Source organism: Hylaeus volcanicus, chromosome 7 (assembly GCF_026283585.1).
Source record: "Hylaeus volcanicus isolate JK05 chromosome 7, UHH_iyHylVolc1.0_haploid, whole genome shotgun sequence".
Lineage (NCBI taxonomy): Eukaryota > Metazoa > Arthropoda > Insecta > Hymenoptera > Colletidae > Hylaeus > Hylaeus volcanicus.
In genome coordinates, this window is record NC_071982.1 from 436,806 (window position 1) to 457,582 (window position 20,777).

At 37.0% G+C, this 20,777-nt stretch overlaps 2 protein-coding genes and 1 long non-coding RNA gene across 6 annotated transcripts; 2 read left to right on the plus strand and 1 right to left on the minus strand.

Moving 5' to 3' along the window:
- Nucleotides 1–13: 13 nt before the first annotated feature.
- Nucleotides 14–7,149, plus strand: LOC128880057 (uncharacterized). 2 transcript variants are annotated; one of them, XR_008457746.1, is made up of 4 exons: nucleotides 14–227; nucleotides 420–1,061; nucleotides 1,165–1,252; nucleotides 3,188–7,149. It is a non-coding gene; the product is annotated as an uncharacterized LOC128880057 (long non-coding RNA). The 2 variants fall into 2 exon arrangements; XR_008457745.1 differs by lacking the exons at nucleotides 14–227; nucleotides 420–1,061; nucleotides 1,165–1,252 and adding an exon at nucleotides 1,488–2,700.
- LOC128880051 (sorting nexin-13-like) lies at nucleotides 6,570–12,506 on the minus strand. 2 transcript variants are annotated; one of them, XM_054129714.1, is made up of 10 exons: nucleotides 12,339–12,506; nucleotides 11,688–11,800; nucleotides 11,313–11,412; nucleotides 11,157–11,243; nucleotides 10,939–11,063; nucleotides 10,301–10,862; nucleotides 8,491–10,059; nucleotides 8,232–8,420; nucleotides 7,945–8,159; nucleotides 6,570–7,821 (listed from the first exon to the last, which is right to left on the minus strand). In XM_054129714.1, the coding sequence occupies exons 1-10, from the start codon at nucleotides 12,366–12,368 to the stop codon at nucleotides 7,491–7,493; spliced, it is 3,321 nt and encodes a 1,106-aa protein (XP_053985689.1). In that variant the 5' UTR covers nucleotides 12,369–12,506; the 3' UTR covers nucleotides 6,570–7,490. The 2 variants fall into 2 exon arrangements, with proteins under 2 accessions (XP_053985689.1, XP_053985690.1); XM_054129715.1 differs by lacking the exon at nucleotides 12,339–12,506 and adding an exon at nucleotides 11,913–12,316.
- Nucleotides 12,507–12,563: 57 nt separating this feature from the next.
- LOC128880055 (uncharacterized) lies at nucleotides 12,564–15,928 on the plus strand. 2 transcript variants are annotated; one of them, XM_054129723.1, is made up of 9 exons: nucleotides 12,564–12,756; nucleotides 13,543–13,992; nucleotides 14,122–14,374; nucleotides 14,584–14,712; nucleotides 14,777–14,879; nucleotides 14,956–15,079; nucleotides 15,187–15,337; nucleotides 15,404–15,529; nucleotides 15,612–15,928. In XM_054129723.1, the coding sequence occupies exons 2-9, from the start codon at nucleotides 13,876–13,878 to the stop codon at nucleotides 15,785–15,787; spliced, it is 1,179 nt and encodes a 392-aa protein (XP_053985698.1). In that variant the 5' UTR covers nucleotides 12,564–12,756; nucleotides 13,543–13,875; the 3' UTR covers nucleotides 15,788–15,928. The 2 variants fall into 2 exon arrangements, with proteins under 2 accessions (XP_053985698.1, XP_053985699.1); XM_054129724.1 differs by lacking the exon at nucleotides 12,564–12,756 and having other exon boundaries at nucleotides 13,544–13,604; nucleotides 13,703–13,992.
- Nucleotides 15,929–20,777: the final 4,849 nt, after the last annotated feature.

Here is a 20,777-nt window from a genome sequence, read left to right on the forward strand (position 1 = left end):
TGCGACTAGTTTTACCTGGACTCCAAGCAAAACAATCGACAATCAACACAAAACGTTTAACCAATGGATTTTTATACGCGAGAACACAAAATTTTCAACTGTGCGGAAGGCGGTCGGAGGGTTTATGTGTCGTAGGTGGGCCCAGACGGGCGAACCAGACTGTCCCAGGAGCGCTCGGATGGCTTCCTATATGCAGGCAGCCTGTTCACTTGCCGTAAAGCAAAATGGTAACTTAATATTAGACTTGAATATAAGTACGGTAATCCCACACCACAGTCCAAAGTAAGCCTACACCTACCCGCCGCCCCGTCCTGCCAGCCAGTCAGCCAGCCATCCCTGGACCTCCGTTCCCCCTTACGAACGCCCTCGAGCGTAATAATACGATGGGATACTAGATATCGGTGCTCTCTGTGTTCTAGGTGCAAATTGCGACCACCTATGTCCTTCGTCTCTCTCTCTCCTGTCGCCACTTTTCTGATCGTCTCTCTTCCTGTCAGCACCTCTTTTCCAACGGGAGACGACTCTTTCGGATCTCCTTGCTTGCACGCACCATTACTTTCATCGATCAGAACCGGCCGTGAGGTCAGGTTTTTTAGAGACTACGTTCAGATTCAAATTTTAATGAACGTCTGGTTATATATCGTTTTTCATAAAACTGTGGTGGTCAATTGAAAACGGTCCTCGAGGGCTGTAGCGGTGTTTGTAGCTACAGTACGGGCTTAGCAACCCCGGGGTACCCTAGCTAGATGGGGGCCAGGGGGCCCCAATAGACGTATACACAAAACAAGACTAACGTAAATGTAACGTACAGAGTTACGATGACACGAACTAAAGCAAAATTAAGGAGTTGTGTAAGGCAGAGTAACGTCAAGAAGAATAGAAATAATTGTATCGTGACGGATGGATTCAGTGCAATAACTGAAGTGACAGTTACGAAATAGGTTTATATTGTTGCGACGGTATGGAGATGCCTCGCAATATTTTCAAGTTGTATCGACGATGTGACGCCGTGACCTAATTGACTGTTGCGCGGCGACAAAATCCCTCGTAGCTGATCCACGGTAAGAATGGGAGCAGAGTGTAGGTTCTATTCGCGCTAACTTCTCAAATTTTGTCGATTAGATTTAATAGATAAATTAGATTTTTTTCTTTTCATGTAAACAGGAGTAAAAGTGCTCCCCGAAGTGCGACGACCTTCGCGGCGAGAAGAACTAGGATAAACCAGTCGTCTGCGTGTCTCTTTAGAGGCGAAGTAAGTTAATCCCAACCGTCGTATCATGTTTGAGTCCCTTTAAACGATACTGATACGTCTCGCGACGTTTCGCGGACTTGACTCGATGTCTCGCACCGCGCTCGAGTTTCTGCCTATGCGACGTTAGTTTCGCCTACTACTTACGTCGCCACAGTGGCCCAAACACCGATTCTAGCTAATAAGAAGTGATGTCGAAAATGAGTCTCGCCAGAACCATACAATTTTTATGGTACGTACACTGTGGAGCGCAACTATAGCATCAGCTAGGTATATTTTAAATGCTTAACCACGTCTCCTAACACTTCCTGACGCCTCTTGACAACTAACACGAAACACCTAACAAACCCTGATAGCACCTGCCAACTCTCAGGGGCTGTAGTATGCGGATATGCAGCTACAGTACGGGTTTAGCGATCCCGAGGTACCCGAGCTATTACGGGGGCCAGCAGATCTCCAAGACAAAGTTAAGAAGAATGGAAATAAGTATCGCAAAGAGCATATTATACTCGGTGCAATAACTATACCAAAATAGTTAGCCACTTAAATAAATTACAAGACACAAGCACCTGACACCCCGTGACAGCACCTAGCAGTTAAACAATGTTGCAAATCGCTCGGCTCAAAACTTCAACAAAGTTGCGTCTATAAAATTCGACAAAATATGAGCCAATCCACATACGTTTCCTAATATTCATGGTCAGAGCAGTGTACGTTTAAAGTTCTCAGGTGTTTGCCGACTTTACGAAAGTGGTAAAAAGAAAAAAAAAATGATTTTTTCCGAGGCGACAAACCAGAATGCCCCCCTAATTCACACCAACACCAGATCGACGCGTAATGCAACCAAATAAAAGGAGAAAACGATGCCGGGTTGCGGTCAGCTGAGTCTGGCACCGAAACAAGATACGCCTGGGACTTAAAATAAACAAACAGTAATGCCGCGAACCGATAGAATCTGGAACACGATCGAAGCCCGATCTGTGATCGATTCTGATTTGTTCGATAGAGATGCGCGCTCTTCGGGAGTGCCATTGCACATCAATTACAACTGACGATAAGTAAGAGAGTATTTGATATACTGCGTATCAATATTATACGAACACTTATTAAAACAAGAATTTGTTTAGATCTCATATCAACTTCGTTTCATTGCTTGAAGTTTACCTTGTTCAGAAGTGATTCAGAAGTAAATTGAGATTACTGGAAAACCTAACTCGAAGGGAAACGCAAGGGCGGCTGAATGGACGCGCAGAAGCGTGAATCACGACGCCACATGTGCTAGCCTCGCATCGAAATCCCCGGAGATGTCCTATGCGCCAAGAAAAACGCAACGCTGCACAGTGGTTTGAAATCACACAAACCTGGCCAAGAATAGAAAGAGTCAACAGATAAATAGACTATAAGCCAAGATAAATACAATTTTCATCCAGATTCAAGTTTTAAGAAGAACGGTAAATAGAAGATGATTATATTTTGATTTATTTTTCGTAGAGTAAAAATTGATATTCGAATCTTGACAAATATCAGTAGTTGGAAACAAGTACATCACGTGTACATCGTCGTTAGATAGATCAACAAAAACTGACTGCTCAGGTAAATAACTATTCGAACAAGTCACAAGTACATTACTTAATACAACTCGTGCTTGTTCATCCCGTACCGAGCTGGCTCCAAACTAGTAGCAAAGGGTTGCCTAACAATAACGCTCAACCGAGCAAAACGAATTCAATTTTCCCCGAACAAAACCTTGTTCACCCCCTGCAACAAAGCCAGGTGCTCTCTAGCGCATCTCTAGCCAACATCCAAAAACATCCACGACTCTAGAGTTACAGAAAATCCTCAACATAATTTTACCTGGTCCGAGAACGACGGTATCCTAAAGGATCCGAAGGGGACGCGCGAAGAAGGCACACTGAAACCGGCTTTCGTTGTTTACAGAGGGAAACTGGCAGTGGCACACCATCCGTGAACGATACGAGCACTCGAAGGATCTTCCTGGACACGATCGAAGCGGTAGAGAAACGCGCAAGCGAGGATCGGCGACGTTCGCGCACTTGGAGGACTTAAGACCGAGTCGACGCGTTCGTAATTCCACAGCGCGGGTAAAACGGGACCGATTCAAATCGCAGAAGCAATTGACTGCAATTGCTTGTAGGAGATGTTAGATCGTCGAGTAGGATCGTCGGAGACGATAACGTAATAGAGCGAACGAGTGATCGCGAACGGCAACGGTCCTGGCGCATGGTTTCCAACGGCATGGGGACTTCGGACACGACTGATCGAGTGACCGAGGGGGTAGCATTGTAAGAATACCCCTCCTCGTGCGCTTGTATAGAATTACGTGTGTGCCCGTTGATCGCGCATAGAGCAAGCTCTCCGTCCCCTTGGTTCGAGCAAAAGGGAGAACTAGAAGGGAGAAGAGTGGCTCTACCGTTCTCTCTTCCCCCCTCTTGTGATGGCTCTCTCTGCCCCGCGTGTTACGCCGCTCCTTTCACCGTGTTTCTACCCACCCCTTTGACTGTATAACCATGGACTGCTAGTCCCCCCTACTTTTCTCATTCCCATGTTAAAGGCATATGGTTCGGTGTTCCTACATCTCGACGAGATAGGCTGCGCTCCTCGGCTCAAAAGGGCGGACAATTCAAATCGGAAGAAAGCATTTAAAATTTGAAGTTGAACAGTTTCTGTTTCTTGGATATAAAAGTCCGTTAATTAAATATCTTGCGTTGATTGTTTTACACAAATGAGTGTAACATTGAGTGTACATAGAGAATTCATTTGCGAAAGTGTTGCTTGCGAATGTACGACAAGGATTTTGAAAGAGATCATGTGACCCAACTTGGCACGTTTAATTTTAAATATCTTTTCTGTCGCAGTTATAATATTAACAGTGTCGACTCAAGGTTGCTGATATTGCCATTCATTCGATCATCGCGCACGGATTTTAGTTCGTGAGATTCACGATGGATTCGTGGATAGACGTGTCGCCACTAGATGTGGCGTCAGCTCTGAAGTTAGCAACTAGCAGTCCATGGTTATATAGTCAAAGACTCACCCCTTAGATTTCTCGTGCCCTGTGCCCCCTCCCCCCTCGTCCTACACGGATTCCCCTCGACACGTCTCTTTCTCTCTCTCTCTCTTGGCGTGCGTGAATCATACATATCGATTTTCTTTCGTTTAGTACGCCGTTCGGTAGTTGTTCGCCGCCCGCCACCGCCGCGCACGTACGCCCGTGGCAGGAATCCCCCTGCCACCCCTGCTCCCTTGGTCTTCTTTCAGAAAGGCCGGGGGCCGTGCGGACGAACCCCTTTCTGAAAACGCACGACTGCGAACGCAGAATTCAACACGAGCGCGCAAACCCAACACCACCCGGTGCCCAATTCTTTCACGCACAATAGCCCCGTGTCTCCGTTCACCTCGTCGTTTTGCTATAGTTTTATCTTCGTAAGGTAAAATACCGAGTACTTGAACGCACTTCAAAGTACGGTAAAAGTAGTCCATTTTTCCGAACTTCAGATATCAGAACGAAATTTTCATCGATTTCAATTCAATTTCATTTATTTATAGGGATACGGAGTCGTTTGCTACACTGCGTATCAACATTATATATACACTTGAATTTTGAGGTTTCAGGGTCTTAAAAGAGTTTTTCATAAAAACCAATTATACTACGATGTTCAACATGCCAATAAACCACTGGACACCTACTTACTATATTTCAGTATGGAAAGAATTAACGTTACTATAGTTAAAGTCGATTTTTATCTTACCTTGTTTACACTCGGAAAGTTTAGCTCCAAGTACCGTTTTATACATTATATGAAACAATCACTCAAATTACTTTAAATTTATAATTCTTGTATTTAAAGAAATTGCTTTCATTTTAAAGCTCATAACGTCCAGTACGTTCTCTATGAATGAAATACTTTACAAGAGCTCCAATATAAAATAGACTTATGTCTTGTTCCCAATACATTCGTCACATTTGTTTAGCTTCGTTTGATGAAAATTCACACCTTCGATCATATATTAATAATGTACATTTACTTACTTTTATGGAATTTCAAATTCTCTGGAGATCACACAAACTTTATAAACACGCTATTGTCAAGAACGGTTACTAACGATACAGTGAAGTCTACTTCACTCCACAATTCACATCGGCGATCGGCTATATTCTCTTCATTACCGATCGAACAAATTATAAATGTTCGTATGTTTTTGACAGAAATCGACTCGGGCTACAGTAACGATAATTCTTAGCATATTATAATCCAAATGAGTCTTTAAAAGTTTTTTGACACGTTGAATATGATAGTATCATATTAAAAATATAGGTGGTGCTATTGTTAGGCTCCGCAGTGTAGGTGTAGATAAAGGATCAATTATCAGACAATCCGATGATATTGTTCAAAATAAGAAAGACATAAAAATTAGTTAAATTAGCCAATTTGATTATAAAGTAGCTGGAATTAAAAAAAATCTTAAAAATGCCTGGATCTGCTCTTGTCCCACCATCACGTGACACTCGAAGCCCTCGAAGAACTCCTTCTTTGTCCACGGCGGCTTTTTGCTCGAGCAAAACGTCCCCGTATGACGCGAAGCAACGATGAGACGATGCTCTTGTACCATGGCAAGCACCCCCGTCCCCCCCCCCCCCCACTCTTTTTTCCTAATGTCTCGTCGCCCCTTAATTTTGCAGCACCCCACACTCTTCGGTGAAACCCGGTAATAAACTCTCTTTGTTTCTGCCCACTCTTTCCTTTCGTCGCGAACCCCCTCTGTTTTCACTGTTTTTTGTCGATGACATGGTTAACCTAGTCGATTCGGGGTAATTATCGTTTTTTAAACGGTCACCTTCTGTCCTGTTGCAGTTACAGGATCGAATTTCTCGTATGATCATCGCGTCTAGGAGTGGAACCTGAAACGTTATGTTGGACTCTTTGACTATACATACGGTATAAACTGCTTATCCCCCTACTTGTTCCATGTTGCTTTTCCACTTTTTGCTTCGACTATTCAAAGCTTGGGATAATGCGTAAAGTGCAACCTAAAAAAAGTAATTATGGCGGTTAATTCCATAATTAACACTGTCCGACAATAGCAAATAGCGGCAATGTATTTTGGCAGATCACGTGCCGAGGCTTAGTAGTGCCATCACACTATAGCGGAGATGCTACGCATCCTTTATTCCTATAGCGATGAGATCAGGCACAGTTTGTTTAATAGTTATTTCCTTCTGTTAGTAGGAACATAAGTGTACTGTGAATGCACATAAATAATCCAAGGTGGGATTGGTTAAAAAATCGAAGAACATCAATTATAAACAGTTGCTTTAATCAGTAAACGTGATAGATATGGCGCTTTAACACGATAGAAATAACTTTATGTACAGTCGTACGACATTTACAACAATTTTACACCGTCGAAGGGTCAACATCATCGACAGAGATAAATTAAATTTGACAACCTATATACTTCGTAAGTGATACCAGATTAAACAATTTTACGAATAAATAAATTAGACGCTACGCGGATGGCACAAACGTGTACGGACGTTTCAACAAAGTAACTATAGCGCCCGCGATCATTAATGCTAACGAGCGGATCAATCAAACCATCATTGCATTCTCGTTTGCGTTAAGTGTCGCGTTGGTCTCTTAATATGTATGCTACGTGTAAAAAGAAGTCGAAATGCAAATGGAATGCGTAGTTCTCAATACGTGTTCCTACGAGGTAATTGCGAAAAGGTCGTAACCATTATAGTACGTAATATCAAGAAGAATTGAATCTTAAGATGAATTCGATTAGCGTATTTTGAATTAATTATATAATTGTATTATTTGGCCACTGAATTACTGTGCTTACTTATTACCGAATATACATATAAATCGTAGAGATTGAAAGCCTGTAAACTTTCATTTTGTTCCCAGTTGAAGAATGTTTCCATTAGTTGCCTGTTTGAAATAATTCACATTTTTCGATCCCGATGTGAACGTGAAGGATTGAGTGCACATTTCGACACCCCTAACTAACAAGCTTTCAGGACTTAGAGCATCGATGGAATACTATAATACTTAAGTAAGTCTCTTGTATTTTACAATTCTCGTCGGGCACTAATCAACACGTGACACGACTACCTGATTGTTATGCGTTTCTTTAATCGATGAGAGAAGTCGTGAATATTTCAAACTGCGAGCATATCGAATAGAACGCTAGTCGTATCTTCTTCCCTTTGGCATTAAGACCTCTGCGTACGCCTGCTTTGTACCCTCGGCGAAACGGAGTAAAGTTTGCGAAAAATGTCTACTAAATTGTTCTGAGGAAACAGCGTCTCTATTATCCCCTCCAAGAGCACGTACAACAGTCTTCTGTTTAACACAGGTCGTTGAAACAATTCGAATACTCTTAAAAGACCTCGCCTCGTCGTTTCGCTACCGATGATATGCTTTAGCTCGTCCGAGAGACAGGACAACAAAGCAACTTTGGCTGCTACTCTAGTTCTGTTTTTCGTTTCCATGTCACGCGGTGGTTTTTTCTCGGCCTTGACACCGTTTGGCCAAAAGCTGTTTCTGTAATCGTTGGATATACAATATTAGCATAATACAAAAAAACACAGCATAATATAGAATATTACAATCTAATAAAGAATATTTCGCAGCTGTTTGATGTTATCTAGATACAACTTTACTCACTTGAAGGCCTTCAGATACCCAGCGACTTTCGCTGGACTAGTCAACAGTGACACGTACTCCACTATTCTTCGATTCACTATATCCCCAAACATAGTGCGAATAATTTGTCTCAAAAGCGTGACGATCCGCCGCCTAAGCCACTGATTCCGCACTTTTAGATCGAAGATCTCATCCATCAGCAAGAGCATTATACGCAGAGGAATATTATCGTCAGTCTGAGATACGAAAAATACAACGTACAGTAAGAGCTTTAAACAAAAATTAGAGGAAAGAGGACAAACGCGTACCTCTACGTCAAGACCAGCACCAACTTTAGTGTTTTCGTAAAATGCGTTAGGTTTCTTTGGATTGCCAAAAAACTTGCTTATATTGTCCATGACACCGTCCACGGTGTTCAGCATGTTATCTGGCATGGTTTTGACGGCTTGCGTCACAGTCTTCATGGACGTCTTCAAAGGATTCATCAAACTATCTATCTGTATTAAAGCAAATATTATACTAGCAGTCTTGTGTAATCCTCTTATACATGTTAGCTATTGTACTTACCGTTCTGGATATATGTCCACCGGTAACACCTTTATCGTAATCCCCCTGCTCTAAAAAATTCAGCAACAAGTTCTGCAGACCCATGTGGCCGTCAACTACCGTCGGTTTCATTAATTGATTCAACCAAGCGTTCAGCATCAACATTCTTCTCTCTAAAACTGCCCTCTCCATATTATGAAAAGCTTTCTTCGCTGGGAAAGGTATTTTCGCTAGATCGTAATACTTCTCCTTTATTTTCTGATGCAGATCGTAAAAGTCAGAGTATCTTCTATAAATGTGCCACTTCTCCTGATACCCTGAATCGTAGCTCTTCGTCACAGCCACCGCATAGATGCCATAGGTTTTCCCGCGGTCATTCACGATACCAGTTTCTATGATCTTAGCGTTGATCTCGAATCGACCCTGTTGTAATTTTTTAATCGCATTCTGATTGTATGCGTCCTCGTCTAACTTGACATACTGATTCGCGTTTGATTCTAAGTAAAATGTCAGATCCTTGCCTTCAACCATATTATCGTTGTCGATACCGATCGCTCTTTTCGCACTTTTTGTAGTTCTAACACTCGCCTCAGAGTCAGTTTCGTCAACCGTTTTAATTTCGTTGGGTTCTACAATATTTGCTAAACTAACCGACGAGTTCGATTGTGATTTGCTATCCTTCGACTCGGCTGCCTTCGTTTCGTTCGGTTTGTACAGCTCGGACATCTCGTCCAGAGTCTCGAGTTCGTTGTTTGTACTGGACAGACTGATGCTATCCAAAGATTTCGTGTCCTCTTCCGAGGGTGGATCCTTGAGCAAGTCCAATTCAGCGAGGAGTTTCACGTAGGCCACCGACCTTTTAAAGCCTGGCAGAAATCGATCTTCGTTCTGCAATTTCTCATAACAACAGACTCGAAGGTCGTCGAACCACGTCTCTTTTACGGACTCGGTCCTTATTTTAGTTAATAAAATCTTTACCAAAACGTCGTCTAATTGCAACTTTGGCGACGCCTTGTCGCTAAGGTACTGCTGATAAATCTTCGTAGCTGCTTCTTTTAAATTCTCCAAGTCGGTATTTTTACGCTTGGCACCCATCATACTAGAACCGCCATGAGCCGCGTGTAGCTTCTGTAATTCTATATCGGATATTTGCTGCTCGGCAGACACTCTCCAGCCGTATATATTCAGATAAAAATATAAGTATGATTCTGCGTTTATGGAAGTCATGTAGTCGATAAAGTAACTCAATGCAATGTTATTTTTCAGTAATTCATCCAATGGTAAATTCACTAACTTTTGACCCGGTATCAGCAACCTATTCCAGTCTGGTTGAGCACCAATTCCATCAGTCTCCGACTCCAAACCTTCTTGCATCCCGATAATCCTGGTCTCCAAGATTTTTTTCACATAGAGCAAACTGTTTAGCTGCTGTTTGACGGACAGATCGTCCTCCCTACCTAAATCCTTAGAGCGTAAGTGAGCTATTTCTTTACAAACTATGCTTTTCGTCGCTGTTAGTTCGTCTAAGCTATCTGTGACTCTGATCACTGTTAAAAACACATCGCTCGGTAAGCCAGCTTCTTTAATGCACTAGAACAAAACGACTCGATTATATGTTTGCACTATTCGTTCACAAAATCAGGGCCAACTTTTCGTAACAAATCATACAACGCATCTAGTCCAGATGAACTGACCCTATTTCAGGGCCACAAACGTTCATGATTTAATTTATTTTTAATTTATAAGATGAAGAGGGCATCTGAATTAATCATTGCATCGAGGCGCCGGCCCTGCATATAATTACAATTTGTCGTTATAATTTTGTACTCACCAGCCATATACACGCCTGATTAATATAATCAGGGTCAGAGAATAAATCCAACAGTGGCCTAATTATTACGTTTACTAACAACTCCCTTAATATAAATCTCACAGTCAGACAATCAAAGTCCCCCTTTGGTAATACTAAATACAACAGGATTTCCGATATCTCGCCCAAAAATTCGAGTTCCTCCATACTGTTGGTACACACCAGATCCCTGCATATCATATTGTTCTCCATCTGCACCTCGAGGTCGAAGAATATCTTCTCCAGTGACTCTTCTTCCTTCTCCTCGCCAGTTTCGATCGGTTCGGTGAGGGACGATAAATTAGGAATGTAAAACTTTGACTGAGAATACCACGATACATCCGTTTCGCTTTTATTCCGCCTGTGAGTAGGCGTTTTCTTCGGAGTTCCGCTCGACGTGCTTGAGCTTGCACTACCTTTTTGTAGTTTTTTCGATCGAAGCTGTTTTACTCTCGCTCTTGCCTGCCGATACAGTCTCACATGAGAAGCTGCATCGTCGACGAGACGAGTTGTTAAGTAAGGTATCCAGTCCACACCTTTCACTCTGTGTTAGAAAAGATTCTTTTAGAAAGGAACAAGCCATTTTGAAATAAAACTTCAATATTCTTGTTTTTACGTACTGATTTGCAATATTGATAGCTATTTTTTGAGCAGTATCCCGCACGGAGTATATGAACTCTTCGTCGTCTGTAATAACGTTGTACCATGGTTCCACGTAATCTCTGATAACGAAATCTAATATCTCCTATATAAAGGAAGTAGCAAATTGCTGAGTTATTTTTACTATAACATATGAGGGTACATAATAGTAGTGATAATTTTTAAATCGAGTATGTACTTGCAGGGACTCGTCAATAATACGGCTACCAGTGATTCTTCTATCTAAAGTAAAGTTTGACTTCTGCTTCGATAGTTCTAGGATATACTGCAAAATAATAGAAATATAGTTAAACAGAGAAAAATAACTAAATATCTTATTTAATTACCCATTTACCTGCCGAAACTTTTCAGTCTTCTTATTTAAGTCTTCCCTTTCAGATTTAATAACGTTATCGAGATTTGGGCTATATGTCCTAAATATACAAGTGATTGTTCTGTAATAAAATATATATAAGTATGTATCAACTAGGTATAGTATAGGATAGTTCTTGACATTAACATACAGTGAGTCCTCGAATTACAGCAATTAGTAGAAGCACAGTTGTGCACAAAATTCTGTCTATGAATATATTTAGCGTGTTAAATAAAGTTTTTAGCCACGAATACTACAAAGATATATTGTATTTACAGACATTGACTGACAAGGAAAGTTCTAGAAGAAGAGGTGTAAGAGGAGGACTCGCTAAATTTGAGATCAACTTCATCATACCCTAAAAGTAAGGCAATCAGGCAAATGAATAGTTTCACAATTGTTCCGATTCCAACAAGATATATGAACAGAGCCGCTGCAACTCCAAGAAGTCCATACAGTGGAATGTTCATCTACAAAATTACAATGCTGTTAAATAGAATTGGCAAGGGAAACTATGCTGGTACAAGATAGAAAAGTAAATGACAAAACTGTTGGGTAGGTAATCACGGAAAAATACATTACTGGAAAATTCCTATTCGATGGTTTTTATCAAACGTGTGGTATGAAACACAACAGTTTGCATTATCGCTACAGTTGACTTCCAGGGGGCACACTCGCTTCACAACACATCAAAACATTTCGAATTTCATTGAAAGCTCTACTTGTGTTTGCGCATCTTTCATTCGGTCGGTAAATAACTGTCACGTTGACGTATTGACCAAGTTCAAATAAATACAAAATTTATTGCACGAAACAACACGAAGTAGATGTTGAAAAGAAGAAAAATCCGAAAAGATATTTAAAAATAATATCGAACACACGATGCGTGCGTGCCCAGTAACGAATTTGCGCACATTAATGAGACGTAAAAGTCGAAATGCGATACGTATGTTCCGTCTGCTATATCGCAACAACCCCGACGCAGTATCACAAACAAGATGCACCCACCTTTGGATTCTCGGATACACAGCCGCACATATAGCTACACGCATATTGTAGATCTCGTACGATTCGTCGCACGAACTAGTCAGCTAAACGACAATAGTTTATTTACATGTTTGCAAGAGAACATTAATCTACCGAATATGTCTGGCGACATGTCTGTTAATTCTGCGTAAGGATGGTAGAGGCGCTTTGTAACACTTTGTAGCGCCGCGAATTTTATGCTCGACACGTAGCGATGGTTGTTCAATTTCCTTTACCGTTGCAAGCTTATCAGCAACGTAATCAATCGAATAGTTGATTTTCTAAATATTTTTATTTCATTTCTTTTCGGAAAAAAAATGCTTTGTTTTCTGAGATAAAGTACAAAATACTTGAATAGACCAAAAAATTGGACCAGTACTTGAACAATTTGGTTATACTGGTATTATTTGAATATATTTACTATAAATACATTATTATAATATTTAATTTTATATAACTATTACATTATTAGTATAATAAGTTAACTGTAATCATAACTTAATAACGCATACAATAAGTAAAATAAATACTTTTAATAACACTTTATCTTATAATGATGAATGTTATAAGGTCATTCGGATATATTGGGGTCTTTAGTGATAATTGAACGTATCTTGAAAGACTTTTTAAATAATTTTGAATATTGTAAGTTTTACAACTGTTTAAAGTTTTATGTTACCGTTTTTTTCAATCAATTATGACTATTAGGCTAGTAAATGGATAAGAGTGAGATTTCGGGAGATAACAATGAAGACATAACAGGAAACGTAGCAAATGAAAATTATTTCAGTTAAAAAAAAATCCATTTGCATTAATATTCTGTGTTTTTCTATATTTTCTAACATTGATATAATTTTTTTTTTTAATTCAAAAACCACGTATATTATAAAAACAATTTATTTTGTTAAAATTTGAAGTTATTTTTATTTGGAACTTCATATATTTTCATTGTATGCCCACGAAAGTTCATTGTCATCCATATAAAATTGATGTATTTTGTCTGAATCAGAACTCCAACTGATTTCGAAATTATTTGAGAAACAGTGTCGGTTTGTTGAGATTCGAGAAATTCCTGCCTTATCAATAGATAAATAAAATATTTCAGGGGGTTTTAATGTAAAATTTAGGGATTTTTTAATTTGTGTAAGGGGAAATCGTCTGTATTGATTGGTAACATTGATTACAGGTTTTAGGGTAGAGAAGAGAGGTGGTACGTGGTGGTATGCGCTTATGCGCTTCTTGCATTCGGTACGCTCATCAAATAGTTGTTTACTATGGTATAGTTTAAAAAAAAAATGCGATCTTTTGTACGACAAATGGTAAACAACAAACTGATGTTTCCTTAGACACTTTAGGAATTATTCAAAATCGTAACGATATTGGATCGAAAGTCGATGGCAACAAAAGGAAATTGTATATTTATGTAAACAACATAAAACCAACTGACAATATATACCAATAGTTGCATATCGTAGTGTAGTCATTTGATAATATTAAATTTGTATTCGTTACTCGAAAAATGTATTTCCCTCTTGAAATATGGGAACATATATTTTTGTATGCCGATCCAGTGGTGCTCACAAATTTGAAAACAGTTTGTAAGGATTGGAATGAAATTATCGCTAAGATCTTAAAGGTACGTTGTATAATATTTTATCTTACACTTTAATTTTGTTTGTATAGACATGTCACATATGAATATGTATTTACATACGATAAATATATTTATAAATTCTAAATTCTAATGTTTACCAATTGATCGTAGGACAATGACCACTGGCATAAACTATGTAAAAAAGAAATACCAAACCATTTATGGAGCACTTTGTGCGAGACATTGAATCCAAAGAAGTTTTATAATGAATTTGATGGAAAACACGATGCCATGATGTGGATGGCAATGTACAAACTCTGGTTTAAATCTAAAAATGTAGTAAAATGGAGCACACAAAGCAAGTATATCGAACCATTATTGAAGCAAAGTCCTGTGGAAAGCATTACATGCATGGATACCTCAGGTAATGGTATATTTATTCTGTGCAACATGTAATATTGCATAAAATATGAAGTTAATTTTCCTTGATAGAAATTTTGGAATAGAAGTACTTTTTGTTAGTTATAAGAGCAAATTAATAAAAAAAATTCTTTTTTTCTTATAACCATAAAGTACTATTTTTATCAAACACATAAGATTGTATTTAACTTGTACAATGAATATATTCTACAGGAAATTTGTTAGCTGTTGGAACAAGCGAGGGATATATTTATTTTTATAATATTAGCAGATTATATGAAGGCTCTATATATACAGCCGATCATATGGAATATGTACATAGCGTACAGTTTATAAGAGATGGTATTTATATATTTTAACAACCAATTGTATAAAAGACTCTCGAGTAACGATATACAAATTTTAGAAACAAATATCGTATGCATATCTTGCTCCATCAATAATCACATAAGTTTCTGGGATGTCAAGTCAAAAAAATTAATCGGTAAAACACGTGGAGAATTAATTTGGTATGGTTTAAAGAATATGAGATAATAGGCATAGAGTACATATTCTAGTTGTTACTAAATATTAAACATTTAATAGTACAAGTTACAGTTATTGTTATACTGCTATGCATAATGCCATAGTCACAGAAGGATCAATACCTAGAACAGTATATGAATTTAATACAAACAAGATTATTGCTGTCGGTGCAGATAATAATAAGGTACTAGCTTGGTAATTATATAGAAGTAAAAATAATGGTAACAGTGATACTCATTAAGTTTAATTCGGTAGATTTGTCATTTAAAATGTTAAAATGTTGTAAAAAAGGTACATTTTTATACGGAGGAAGGACACTTTGTACATTTAAAGTTGGACACAGGCAAAGAGATCTATGTAACATGGACATGCGTCCCATTACCGAATATAAAAGTTCGTCGATACTACATATTTAAACCTCATATGGCAGTCTGTATCACAGGTAAAACTACGTTTACCGATTAAATTTGTTGACACTTAGGAATATTCAAATATTTTCCCATTGCAGAAAATGGCTATATAGGTTTTTTACACGATAAAGAATGGAAACTCCATAATTTATTCCCAATTTTACATGGTACTCCTACTGCAGTTTTAGTGTACGCTCATCTACTTATCGTAGGCTTAAATTCAGGTAATCGATTAATTTTCAATATTAACTTTTACACGATTCAAGGCTATTGCTAATTATGCTAAATATTATGTACTATTTTTAGGAAATGTTCATGTATATTACATAAAAGATTTTGAAACGATAAATTTCAATACTATGGACTCAAAAAAATTAACTTTTGATACCACTGCCGTTATATCATTGAATATAATGGTCCATATTGAAGAATTTTTAATTGTTTCTTATGGGACAAAAATCTACATTACCAAATTTACTTGATAGATGTTTTTTCTTAATAAGAATATGTACATATTGTTTAATTTTAAAAGATATAAACTATTATATATAAAATTTCTTTCGTAGGATAATACATTTAGTACCAAAATTATTATTAAATAAATATATTTATTATAAAACTTATTGCTACTGTTTGCTATTGCTAACGCTTATGCGTTGTTGTAATTATTTCCCTGCGATTTTGTTAGAATTTGTTTTAGATTTTAGAATTCCGTGCTTTTCCAGTTTCAAATATAGAGCATCCTATTCAACATATACACATACACATAGACACATTTCCCTTTAATTTCCCTTTATTTCCTGGTACATTTTCCTCCATTTCTTGGTAGCCTGACTCTTAAGTTTCACTCTTCTCAATTTGCAACATTATTGAACTTTTAAACGGAGAGAAGTCGTGCCACCTCTTCGCATATCATGTTCTCCTGATACCAAAATGTAAAATTCAAGCTCGCTGTGGTTATTACACAGTACGTGCAGAGTGCCCCTTTTATGCGGCAACCACCACTAGTCGAGCTGTTGGTTTAGTTGCCATCTTGCAGGCGCAGGAGTGCCCCTTTTATGCGGCAACCACCACTAGTCGAGCTGTTGGTTTAGTTGCCATCTTGCAGGCGCAGGAGTGCCCCTTTTATGCGGCAACCACTACTAGCTGACCTGTTTGTTCGGTTGCCATCTCGTAGGCGCAAGGATGCCCCTGGCATGCGGCAACCGATGTAGCTTGGCGCCATCTAGCGGCGGGATGTATGAATGTATTTCACGACAAACTTGGGCAGTTTGCCGAGGATGGCGCCACATTTTCTGTATTTTTACTTCTTTTAAAAACCTAATATCAGTCAATTATTAGTGTACAAATCAACAATTATAAGTTTAATTATGATGTAAAATTACATTAATATGCAAAAAAATAATAATTTAAGTTTTGCTTTGACTGGTACAGTTGGTAAATAACCTGATAAATTAAGTAAATAAATGAACGATTAAATAATACGTTTCTTTTTAGTAATTTAATAGTTTTATTTACTCCCCAATTGAATATTTAATTGAAAATACATTGATCGTTTATGTTGTAAAAATAATAAAGGAAATATAAATTTATTCGAAACATACAGTTGACATCAATTCACACCCTAATCGGACATACGGTATGTGTCATAAAATACATGCTTGTATTCAATTTGAATACCTCACTGAAAAATATAATTCTGAAAGTTGTAATTGTCATTTTTGAAAAGTACACTATTTAAAAGTTAGAACAAATTGACAAATCGATGCAAAATACGTAAAATGATACAAGCATATAAAAGTCTTTCGGTGTTCAAGTGTTCTCCAAAGGGTTTTATAGTGGTACGAACGAATCGCTTTAGCGAAGCATACATTTTTAAGTTGACTCTTTAAAATGAACATATTGACCAGATACTATTGACAATGTTTAATACACTCATACTGAGACGATCTTTCTTTAATTTGTATTTCCCAAAATTCAACAGGTACAGTAGCATTCTAATATTTCTTTCTGTTACATTTTTGTATAAAAGCTCGAAACTAAAACAACAGGCATGCAATATGAAATGACACAAAATTTTAACGAAATTGTAATTTTTCACAGATCTCGGTAACTTCACTTAAAAGTGTTTCAACTTGTTGAAACCGTATAACTGATACCGCGTCCCTCATACGATCAGCTGACTCGATAAACTTTGCCAGTTGCAAGTGTTGTCGTCGTTACGCTATCCATTTTATTTATTCACATTTGTCGGCAATGCCTTTCGAATAAAGCCAATCATAATTAAAACGCGCCCAAAGTCGCATTTTTAACAGTCTTTCAATTTATTCATTTGTAATTTTAATATTTTCTTACTGCATACTTTCTTTGCATTCACAACACCCTTTACTCATACTCTCGTGAGCTTATGCTATCGTATTTTCGTCGAAAATGTCGTGCATTAAACGCTAAAGATTACAACGATACATCACTTGATTGAATTGATACAAAAGTAAATGCAATTTTCATTCCACACGGTGGGTAACATGCTGCATTAGATTGTATTGGAAAACTTGAAAATTAGCTCTTACGAACACAATTTTTAAAATAAAAATAAAAAATACGGTAAATACTAATCTTACGAAAATAAAAAATATTATTAAATTTAATTATACATATGTCCAAACGCTACCAGTCGATAAAGTGTTAATACTTTATAACTATAACATATGATCGAACGTAACAATTACTCTAAAAATATTGTAATTTCATGTATAAGTGACAAACGCATTACACGTTTGTAACATACAATTTATTAATTGCATTCCTAATTGAACCGATTGACTTTAATTTTAATTCAAAAATTATTTCTACAATTTTGCAGAATGTACACTTGATCCAAAAGAAATTTGCATCACTTTTGCATTAACAGAATAGTGAATATAAAAAATCTGAATTATCGATCGCTACAGTAATCAGAAATTGTTCAAATTATCGATTATTATCCTACTGGTATAGTAAAAGTCGCCTGACAGACTTCCTACAAACAGCAATCGTATTCTTTTCGATTGTGATTCGGAGTTTCGAAATTACAAACTTGCGTGAATTTTGTTTGTTATTGTTAGAGTAATTACGGTGCTCGAGCCCGTTGATACGCGTAAGATTAAAAGAGCTCGTGCTTTAACATACAGTAACACAAATAGAAGGTGCACAAGCATTCTTTGAGATCACTGATGAAGAAGCGCGTTACAGCAAGAAATCAGCTTAGCCTATAAAGCGTTACTTTTACAGTTGGCTAATTATTATCGTTATTAATGATCATCATTAATCGGTATCCCCTTATTTCAATATGCTTATTCGTGCGATATTCACTGGTAGGTACGACACATTCACATTTAGAAACGAGAAATATCTAGATAATAATAAATCAACGATACTATATAATGAAGCTTGGATTAATTAATTGTTGAATAGGAACGCCATCACTGATCTTGTTCGAAGTTCTGGCATTCTTAAAGCTGACATTTTATTGTTTTTATATCTATTCTCTTAAGCGCTTTCGCGTACGCTTTATCGTTTAAGTAAATTTACACTAGGATAATATAAGTTCCTTGATGCTTTCATCGATGCTGCTAGATAATGGTTCAGATTTCATAGGAAAAGTAAACAGTAACACTGGAAAAATATTATTCAACTTGCTTTTTTGCGTCAATTACGAAACTATTCACTCTGCGCCTGATATCCATTCAGACTTTTGTTGTTTTCTCAAAACAGTTCTTTGCATTTCTTAGAAAAGTTGACCATTATCTTTTTACATTAAAACATAGTGCTTAGTCTCGTTAATACAATTTATTTATTTCATCATAAGCGTAAGTAGAATTTCTCAAAACTCATAATATCGCAACGTCAAGGCTTTGGTGGCGCTTCATGAGTCACTTACGAATACTAAAAAAAAAAAAGTAATAATAATAATAATAATAATAAAAAAGAAGAATCGCCACTTTCCTACATAATTTTGTGCACGGATGATATTACAATAAAAATGATGATGAATTAATACTAATACTGTGAAATAATTTAGTAGACATTCAATAGTTTTAACAATTAATTACTCATCGAGCTTGATACGATTAATCTGTATATGTACTTAGCTTATCAATGAACGCTACATAATAACACTGACAATTATGATTTCCTGGGAATAAGACATTATTTAAAAGTAAAACGGCTTACTAATTACAAAAATCGATCACATGCAAATACAATTAATTAAGATGTAACTTAAAAACGCTCTTCGAAATACAAAGATGTTTGTCGTTATCTTAATTCTGGAATTGTTGTATAATTCATATGTATATTTTGCACACAGCATTTGTTAACAAATGCAATACAGTAAATTTTCACATATATATATATAATATATGTTATCTGATATACAAATATAAATTATTTGTCTTATTTTAAAATGTCTGGGACACGTGGTAAGGAGAAAACTCTTGTTTTGTGAATAGACTCGGTTATTTTATTACACGCTAAGTTCATTTCATAAACCCGTTTTCTTCAAAGTTTAAATTGTCTTTATGTTTTCCTTTTTTTTTTTTTTTTAACGTATTAGGTACAAGTTTAGTTTGCGTTTCATGTATGATATCAATTGCTTTCTTTTAATGCAGTTTGTTGCATCAGATTAAACAGATGGATAAACAATATACAATTATTACCTCAATTCATTACGATCGAATTAAAAATTACAAAAATCTTTGTAAGCTTCCATTTTTTGCTCACCGCATATTAATTACTAAATGGGAAAATGATTTATCGATAAATTACTGAAATATATTTACAAATGGATGTCAGTGTCTTGATCGGGCGCAGGGAAATATCAAGTACTGTCGAACATCTCCGAGAAAAATCTCGTCGAAAAAAACTGCTTAATTTTAAGCACAAAAAGATGTATAGTAAAATGGAATTAAAATCTCCAATTTTGGTATTTACTTGCGCACCGATTACGCATAGACTGCACTTATTTGCAGCATATGGATTCACTTACTTAAAATCTAATAGATCTGTATGGCCTCATTACGATTGAAATTGATTCTTAATTCACTAATTATTAAACTCTTCGCATTCGGACATTTTGGTACCTTTATACCCTCAACAACACAAATAATAAACTTTTCATCCCCCCGTTGATCGTGATTTGTAGTACTATAATTTGCTATACCACTTTCAATATTTGCATTTGCTTATCTGCTGCCTGCTGTTATTTAAAACTAATTCAACCGCTGAGCTATCGTTTCGAACGCTCAAAGATTATGCTTCAACCCTTACTCACGTTCAAATAATATTTAGCAAATTCCCTAATTTTTTAACCAAGTCGGAAAGTATGTATTAAATGTTATTAATAAGCGTTATGTAACTGTAAGTAATTTTCTAGGTTACAGACTTAAATTTACAACTAGAATAAATATTAATTAGTGGTACGTGAGGGTCCTT

What these genes read in the sequence shown, in the direction of transcription:
- LOC128880051 (XM_054129714.1), bottom strand. Translation starts at nt 12,368, where the DNA reads ATGTGCGGCTGTGTATCCGAGAATCCAAAG. An exon ending in GCTATCAATATTGCAAATCA is followed by an intron (nt 10,863 to 10,938) that starts GTACGTAAAAAC and finishes TTTCTAACACAG; the next exon opens with AGTGAAAGGTGTGGACTGGA. An exon ending in ATCAGGCGTGTATATGGCTG is followed by an intron (nt 10,060 to 10,300) that starts GTGAGTACAAAA and finishes GTTTTGTTCTAG; the next exon opens with TGCATTAAAGAAGCTGGCTT.
- LOC128880055 (XM_054129723.1), top strand. Translation starts at nt 13,876, where the DNA reads ATGTATTTCCCTCTTGAAATATGGGAACATATATTTTTGTATGCCGAT. An exon ending in TTATCGCTAAGATCTTAAAG is followed by an intron (nt 13,993 to 14,121) that starts GTACGTTGTATA and finishes AATTGATCGTAG; the next exon opens with GACAATGACCACTGGCATAA. An exon ending in TATGGCAGTCTGTATCACAG is followed by an intron (nt 15,338 to 15,403) that starts GTAAAACTACGT and finishes TTCCCATTGCAG; the next exon opens with AAAATGGCTATATAGGTTTT.